This window comes from Brassica oleracea, chromosome C9, assembly GCF_000695525.1.
Source record: "Brassica oleracea var. oleracea cultivar TO1000 chromosome C9, BOL, whole genome shotgun sequence".
Classification (NCBI taxonomy): domain Eukaryota; kingdom Viridiplantae; phylum Streptophyta; class Magnoliopsida; order Brassicales; family Brassicaceae; genus Brassica; species Brassica oleracea.
In genome coordinates this window covers 23,805,777-23,814,991 of record NC_027756.1, presented here as the reverse complement: position 1 = coordinate 23,814,991, position 9,215 = coordinate 23,805,777, and the positions used below count along the sequence as shown (strand labels likewise).

The following is a 9,215-nucleotide window of genomic DNA, read 5'->3' as shown; positions in this document are numbered from 1 at the left end:
ATTTAATTTTTTCCACAGCAAAAATATCATTGGGCCTTGGGGGTCACTGAGAGGGTGAGGAAAGCATTTTACGCGAAGGTGAAAGTTCGCTTGTTGGACACTGTCTCCAACTGGAAGGGTGATTGGATCGTGAAGGGATATGAGCGTGGCAAACCGCTGAGCTCACCACGAATATGTGGGATGGCCTCATCCGTTAATTGGCGTCTTCTTGATTCCATTAGAATCGCCCAGTCTTGCTCTAACTCCCGTAACACGGTCGATGAGCACGAGAACGGGCCGATGCTTCACACTACGGGCCAAAAACCCTACGCCGGTGTCCGTTTGGAAATGGTAATTAAATATTTTATTAAATAATTTTTTAATATATATATATATATATATATATATATATATTTTTTTTTTTTCTAACGAAAGGACCCACAAGAACAAGGTGGGCGTATTTGTAGATGGCAAGTCCGAGCAAATCTACAACGACGTAGTTGCTCGGGTTGAAGACCGCCAGACTCAGCTGACCCAGCAGTCTACCGACGGATTACCCGTCAACTTATCTACACTTGAAGGGGATAAGATTTACGAGGAGGTAAATTTTCTAAAATTTTAATTTTTTTATTATTCATCTAATTTAACTTTAAATTTTTACTAACAATATTTATTTTTTTGTTTTTAAGGTTGTCCCTTAAAAAAAGGGACGGACGTTGGGGATTGGTTCCGTCAACGATGTTCCGAGAGCGACATCGTCTTATGGTCAGCGACGGGATGATGAAGTCACTCAGCTGCGTAACGAGTTGGCCTCGACGCAATCTGCGTTCACAGCTCGTGTGGGTGGACTCGAGGGCTTCATGGACTTTATAGCGGTCACAAATCCGGAATGGAAGACCATGTTGAGGAACATGTGACGACAAAATCCCATTCCAGGCGAGGGACCATCTGACGACACACACGCCGAGGAGGATGTAGACAGGAGGAGTGATGAATTCCTCCGGACGATGCACGACTCTTAGTTCTTTTTTTCCGTGGCTGTATTATAAATTCAAAACTTATTTATATATAAAATATTTGCGTATTTATTTATTTTTAAAATTTTAATTTTATTAATAAATTAAATATTTTTAATTATATTTTTAAATTTATTAAATAATAAAACGAAGTAGATTCGTAGCTAATCTACGACTTATTTACGTTGAACATTTACGAGGAAATCAGGAAAAATGTTAAACGAGGATTTTACGAGGAAATACTTTCAAGGTATTTACGTTAAAATTACGAGGAAAGAATTTCAAGGTAATTACGTGAATTTTACAAGGAAATACTTTCGAGATATGTATGTGTCGTTTACGAGGAAATGCTTTTGTGGTATTTACGAGGAACGCTAGCGACATTCTTACGTGGGCTATCTATGTGGTCTTTACGACGATTTGTTTTCTTCGTCTTTACGACGAAATGGTTTCCTCGCTATTTTACGACGAATTAGCGAGGAAATATGCGTTACGACGAACGTATAACGACAAAGCCCCTTTCCTCGCTAATTCCTCGTAAACCCTCTTTTACGACGAACTCACGAGGAAAACCGCTGTTGTTTTCTTGTAGTGTACATACTTTGGATGGCACATTCACTCTGAGACTCATGACCTTTTCTCCGAGACAACTTGTCCTGTTGAAACCGGAGACTTCTTGGTTGCACACTCTCAAGTTCTTCCTGGTTACTCTCCTCCCGTAGGTTTGAAGATTCACTTTTTTTATTGGTTCTTGCTGTTCAGTTTGAAGCGTCTCTTGCAATTGGTTTATTCAGAATAAATATAGAGAAAATAAGGCTTAGTTTGTTATAGAGCAATACATAGAGATATTATTACATGACTGGTTTGAATGTGTGTGAAGGTAAAGATGACAGAGTCCTAAGATCAGTGCCCATCTTTTTGGTTGGATTTGGTTTCTCTTTCTGTGTTAGATTCACATCTCTATACCATGATCGAAAGATGTTGATCCTCTATGCCATGTTCTGTTTTTGTGTTACCTTTCATTGGTTTACATAAACATGTAACGTGAGAGCCATGTTCTGTTTTTGCAGGTGGAGCGAAGATATAAAGCTTGTGGAGTTGGACATAAAGCTTGTGGAGCAATCAAATGTCATTGATGTGCCTGGTTTGTCTTATAGAAACATCCCTTCCGTTGCCTCAACTGCTATTAGAGAGATGGTAATTTCATTCACTCACACCCCTCTTTTGTTACCTCTTTCGTGTTTGTTTAAAATTTCTAATTATAAATTTGTATTTCTATTTTTAATATGTTTTTATGTCATATTTATTTAAATTTTATGAAATCCAATAATTTATAAGTTTTGTAAAATTTAAATTTAATAATTCAACTTCTAAAAAAAAAAAATTTAAGAATCTCAAAGGGACCTTGACAAATCTAATTAGGGTTCTAAACTTCATAAAGTACACAATTAATAATTAAACTAATTGGACATGCTCTTAGAAGTTATAAACTCTGTTTGCAACTTTGAATAATGACGGCAATGTCGAATCTTCCAGAGGAATTGGTAAGGGAGATACTCTCTAGGATTCCATTGACATCTCTGAGAAAACTGCGATGTACTTGTAGAATGTGAACGCTTTATCGAAAACTCAGGTTTTTGGTAAAGAAGCAGCAAGGAATCAGTTTCTAGGGTTCACTGTAATCAATTATAGGGTTTGTTCCTTGAGACTTGAACTCCAAGGAATCCATAATTATGAAGGAGACATGGTTAATCAATCTACAAAGTAAATAAGTAAACTTGATCAAACCATTATTGATCAAGTTTTCCACGGTGGTGGCTTATTGTTATGCGTCGATAAAAACAGCAACCTGGTGGTGTGGAACCCGTATCTGGGGCAAACCAGATGTATTCCACCCGCCAGTAGTGATATCGGATTACATGACATGTTTGGTTTCGGATACGACAAGAACAATCGTAACCACAGAATCTTAAGGTTTTTCTATGACAAAGACCACCCCCTTTTCTATTTCGAATTGTTCGATTTTAAGACTAGTTCTTGGAGGTTTCTTGACATCGAACCAGACTTTGATCTAGATTTTTGTCAAACTGGCGTGTCTGTGAAGGGAAACACTTACTTTGTTGCTCAACATAACACAGCAAAGCTTGTAAACGTTTTACTCTGTTTTGATTTCACTACAGAGAGATTTTGTCAGCCTCTGCCGTTTCACTACACAGCTGAGTTTGAAAACGTGGCTCTATCTTGTGTTGGAGAGGAGAAGCTGGCTGTGTTGTATAAACATGAAGGCACAATGGAGATTTGGATTACGACTAACATTGAGCACGATGCCGTATCCTGGAGCAAGTTTTTGAAAGTGGAGATGATACCCCTCAACGGTTTTCCGGATGACTTTGGTTATAACACCGAAACTCTAACTGAGAGCTTCCGTATGTAATGTATTCGAAGATAAACCAACCAAGAGCCACCAGATATGTTACTCTCAAACCGCTCACATCATTGGACAAGATGGATACCTGAAATCTGTGCGTATAGGAGAATCAAGAAACCATGTACTTGATGAACCACTTGTGTTCTCTTCCTATGTTCCAAGTTTAGTGCAATTAGGAATCAACCAAGAGGAACACACAAAGGTCGCTTTAATCAAAGGAAAAGAAAGAAAACATACGGGGGCAAGTTTAGTTGTATTATTTTAGTTCCTTACATAGTTTCTATTGATTTTCATGTCGTTTTATGCAAAACTACTGATGGTCTTGCGTTTTGCTATTTATCATCTAATACAAAGCCTTTAGCTTCCAATTTTTTTTTTTAGATTAACTAGGTCGTTTTCAGTGTTACGCGCGGATAATTACTAATTAAATTATAAAAATGATTTTGTTATGTTAATATCAAATATTGTGCAATGTTTTTGTGTTCATAAACTATCTAGTGTGTAGAATATAGTATCTTAGGAGAGACATGCTCTGATTTTTGTTGTTTAAATGTTGCATGAAACTTCTTTTTTCTCTCATTTTTGTAATATTTTTTTTATTTGTTTGCCAAAATACTAAAATTGAGTTTAGAATACATAGAAAGCTCCGAATATGTAGCATTAAAGTTGTTCTTAGTTATGTTTTCTTGATGATAATCTTCTTAGCTAAATAATAATTTCTTTTTAAATAAAATTTATTAATCAGTATGTATTATAAGCCTTTAAATTTATATTTGTTATTACCTTAAATATTTTGGAGATAATTTCTTGTCACCACAACAAATTTATCTTTTCAATTACTTATGTTTTGCAACTCCCTGAATAGAGATGTTTGGCTGATCTATAGTGTAAGCTTCATCATCATTGATCAATAATATAGTTTAAAATGAGTTAGAATGTATGTTTTGCAATGTAAATATTGTAATTCGCATGTACCTATTTAAAAGCAGTCCAACTATGAGTTTGTTTCTATTTTTGGATTGTAGTGGTTAGTTTCTAACATCATGAGAATGTGTCCAACTAAATTTACTGTAGTTGCCATGATTAGTTGGCTATTTAATTTTATTTATTGTTAGGGCAAGTTTTTTATATTGTAACATGGGACGTAAATTATGAAAACTATTTCCTACTACAAATTTATGAAGCAACATTTTTAAGATACTAATATACCATTTCTGTAGCTTAATAATAACTTAAAATTTCTTTCATCTAGATATTTAAATACTAATTTAAATGATAAAAAATCTTAAAAATAAATAATCTTAATTGATCAGAATTCAATGGTAAAATATTATTTCTTCGTGTTCATATCCAATTCACCCGTGTCATAAATTCACAAATTTCTTATTTGTAAGTCAAATTTAGAAAGTTGAATTATTGAATAGGGGATACGGGCAATACATAATTGGCCGACAAAATTCATCTGTTTTTCAAAAAAAAAAAAGATGATAGATGTTTTATTCAAAATCTTAATACTCATCAGTTATCTTCGACTTAATTTTTTTTTATCATCTGTGGCACAATGGCCTAGTAGTTCCTCTTATTAGAGGCAGTTGTAGGGTTCCAACCCCAGATGGTGAGATGGCAGCAGAGGTGGTACGACCTGTGACCCACTTGCTCCTCTCATTATCTCCGGTTTGATTGTAAGAAACATTAACAAACAATTCTCCTTACTATTATTCAACACAAACACTTGGGTCTTGTGAAAATTGTTTTTTTTCTTCTTAATATTAGATAAATTGGAAAAGAAAATAGTGCAACCTGGTTACCCTTTGTTGTTCTTCTCCCTCTCCTAAAAGTAATGTTAGTGTTTGAAACTTTACATGATGGTTTTGAGCCTCGAGAGCTCCGGTTTGGTGATGAATTTCTTATAACTTGGGATCTCCTAGAAAGCATTCTTTCCAATGGATTGGCGCCTATGGGTTGTTTTATTATCTCTCTCTGTCTTCTTCTTCACTTCGTAATGAACTTATAAAAGATTGAGAAAAGTTAACCAAATCACATTACAGACAATAAGACTATATTTGTTATCATCATCACTGGAACTAAAACATTGTTGATTACCTAAATTTTTTTCATATTTTACTGAAAATTAGAAGATCTGAATTTTCTGCATGTTGGCGGGTGCTTGATATTAAAACTATATATCACAATAGTGAAAAATAAAATAAATATAATTACAAATAAATTTTTACATCAACTTATATATCATATTTGGTATAAATATATATATATATATATATATATATATATACTATCAAAATTAACTGTAAGTGAACATTGATAATGCAAAACTAAAGCAATACAATCAAATTAAAAATTGTTAATAGTTAATTGATTCAATTTTTATTTAAGTTTATCGGTTTATTAGGTTAATTAACATACTGATTTTTACCAGTTTAACATATTTTAACTAAAGAAAACAAAAATGTAAAATTTATTAAAATTTATATATTTAAATAAAAACATATTTAAAATTAAGGAATAAGATACATTTAAAATAAATAATCATTAAATATAATATCATTTTCTGTAAAAAAATAATGTTAACTCTCTTAAATTTTTTTTTTTAAAAAATAAAGTGAAATAGTTAAACTATCAAAATAAACAAAATAGTAAAAAGTATATTTATGTTTTTCTTTTCAGATGTAGTTAAAATATAAAAATAATAATATCAAAATGTAAAAATAATTTTTTCTTTTAAAATAAACTAATATTATATTCTTAAAAATCTTTCTTCGCATAGAAGAAAACTCCTATTTTGTTTTTTGTATACAAAGAAATAATTTTTTTCCATAAAATTGGATATGTTAAAAGAGCCCACAAAGAAAGAATTTGTTTTTTTTTGTTTTTTTTTTAAACATTTATTTATAATGATTTACCTGTGTCTATTAACATAGCAATACATAATCTAAGTTATAATCGGTGCCGCTAGTCTGATTAGAATTCGTCCTAATGTTTTTATTGAAAGAGACGAAAAAGTGAAATTGATAGGAGACGACGATGCAGTAATCATGATCATGCGAGAAGGTAAGACATGGATTTGGTGGATTTGACGGAGAGAGAATTGTAGATGGATTTCTTCTCTTCTTTGACTATTTTTTTTTCTTTATATCACAATGTGTTTCGTCTATCTTTATTTGTTTGATTTGTATAGCTTACAACAGCTTCGCAGTTGATTTCAATAACTATTTGCCATCTCTATAAATTTCAAGACTCTACACCTTAGACATTGGTCGGTTCCTACACCTGCTTTGTCAGTATAGAGTTTTTCATAGTTACACTTGTCTCTTGTTATAAATTTATTAGAATAAACTAATCGTTTTTATCACCTATTAGCATGATATTCATTTTCTGCGTATTGGTTTTTATTTCTTCAGCTCAATAATAAAACCAGAAAAACATAATCGAAGTGCCAAAAAAACTACTAAATCAATCACACATTCATATCACAACTTTGTAAATTGATTAATGCATTTATGCTTTTTATTCTTGAATATCTCAAAGACCATTACATGTCCCAAGTTTCCTATCCAATTGTCATCTTATGGACACCATAGGTATGTAACCCCACTCTGTTTCAGCCACTAAAGCTCTTGGAAGGAAGGATGATATATCACTATATAACACCACCGTATATGACCACGTATACTTTGACTGATCAATTCAAACTCCCATACCCATATGAAAGCTTCTCCTAGTTACGTACTCAAGTAAAATATGTAGATTCTTTTTTCTTTGGCCACCATCTTCTGTACCTATTACCACCTAGAATATACAACCACTGGAACGGGAAGGAAATATAATAGTTAGCAATATAAATTCAAACTTGGTTATTGAGTCTAGTGACTATAAAGTCCAAGCTCCAAGGAAGATTTAAACACCGAAACAAAACAAATTTTGAGTTTAGATTTAGCTATTTGTTTTCTTCTGGTCAAATTATTAGTTATATGATACTGTATTGCTAAGTTGTTGGTTCACTCCTGGTTGAACATTATTATGTATTAGTTTTAGTAACTCAGACGACGACTAACCAATAAATAGTTAAGAGTCTCAGATACATGAATAGATAAATCGAAAAACGCAATTTAAGGCATCTGAATTGTACCTTTGGTGTAGTGAATACTACACTTTTCATGTTGCTTTGGCAGTTCGAACATCTCTTCGCCTGGCCGACTCTCCCACACGGGCATAATCTTTAACTATCACAGTATAAACAAAACACTATCAAAGCAAATCAGATCAGATCAACTGATCAAACAACAGTTTCAAATCCTATTGCCCTTCCCTGGCGTTAGTAAATAAATATAGATCCACAGGAAATATTACAAAAAGATCCTCACCTTTTACAGCAAATCACTGTCGTTTACGGGTTCGTTGAATCTTGCTAAAAATCATAAACATGGGTGAGTGTGCCGATTGAACAAAAGAAGCGGAGACCATATTAACATAGAACTGGTTTTACAGTCTTCAGGAGATAAAATAGACAGACAGTGTAAGAAAGTCAGCAAATGCACTGATGTCAGTGATCGATCAACCATATCTTGTTAATTTACTGAAATCAATCTTAGAGCAAACCTATGAGAAATCTGATATGTGGACTCTGAAACTGGTTTCACCATTTTCTGAGAGCTTCCCAACTACTGCCTGGAATCACCAGAAAAGCATAGCTATTTATTAGTAATTCAGGGATGCCCAATTTGGCCGAGATTGAACAGATTTTCATAGCCATTGCTTGAAATTCCGGAAGCTGTACCTGGTTTGAGTTGAGGCTCATATCGTGGAGCACCATTAGATGAATGAGGTCATAGAAAGTGGATCGAAGTGAGATTCGAGGAGGAGGAGGTTTATATAACAGGAGAAACAAAGGGAGGTGAAAGGAGGATATTGGTTCTCTCATGAAGATAGGATTGAAGGATGGAATTGAATGAGGAGGAGTGAATGAAGGTGAAACGTAAACGGAAATCTTCAGTGTTACGGATGAAAGAGATTGAAGCAACGAAGGAGATAGGAAACTGGTAGGTCGATATTGTGGACTTTAACTTAAATGATTCAGTAGAAATTTTGTAAGGCCCAACGATTAGGTCCGATTTTTAATGTTTATAGAGGACGTGTCAAAAATCGTGTTCTTTTATTGGTTTGAATTTATTTGCATACGTGGATAGCCTGAATGTTGAATGTTGATTTTATCCCTTTTTAGTATTGTAAGATAACCAAATCGAACCCAGCCAAAATTAATCGGTCACAGATATTAAGTGAACCGAATTCTCTGAATAACCATCTCAAACAATCTATCTATATTATAATAGTTGAGTTTCTCACTCCTCAGCGCGCCACGTCTGCGTTTTGTGGGCTCTACTTTTAAAAAGTGTGAAAAGCGTCAAACCTATGGCTCGAACCCGGGTTATTGAGATATAAACACCAACATTTATACCACTAAGCTAAATGATACTTTGTACATTGATGACCGAACCTAATATATATTTATGAAGGTCGGAAGCCCTTGCTGCTTCGGCTTCCTATGAGGGTCGGACCTACAAGTGTATTATGGGTTTCATTTTTAAATGTAATTCATCACATTATATGAAAAAAGCTTAAGTTTGCAACGATTATGGTTTTCCTATATTGTAAATTGTTGTCGTTTAACATGAGTTCGGGTTCTTTTCATTATTGTCTCAAACAAGTCTGAGTTACAGAGTTGTGCCGTGTGTATGTTCGTGATTTAGCTTTTCACCGGTGAACTCTTCATGTCC

The 9,215-nt window shown here is 33.7% G+C and overlaps 1 protein-coding gene across 1 annotated transcript in view; it reads left to right on the top strand.

Annotated features, from left to right (window-relative positions):
- LOC106314611 overlaps positions 1-3,429 on the top strand; it is a gene marked incomplete at its 5' end in the record, with an annotated part of 7,157 nt that extends 3,728 nt beyond the window's left edge. The window contains 5 exons of the mRNA XM_013752455.1: positions 1,588-1,717; positions 1,876-1,993; positions 2,066-2,192; positions 2,602-2,673; positions 3,100-3,429. Coding sequence (XP_013607909.1) covers positions 1,588-1,717; positions 1,876-1,993; positions 2,066-2,192; positions 2,602-2,673; positions 3,100-3,429 — 777 coding nt within the window. The remainder of the gene's footprint in view (positions 1-1,587; positions 1,718-1,875; positions 1,994-2,065; positions 2,193-2,601; positions 2,674-3,099) is intronic.
- Between the last annotated feature and the right edge of the window lie 5,786 nt (positions 3,430-9,215).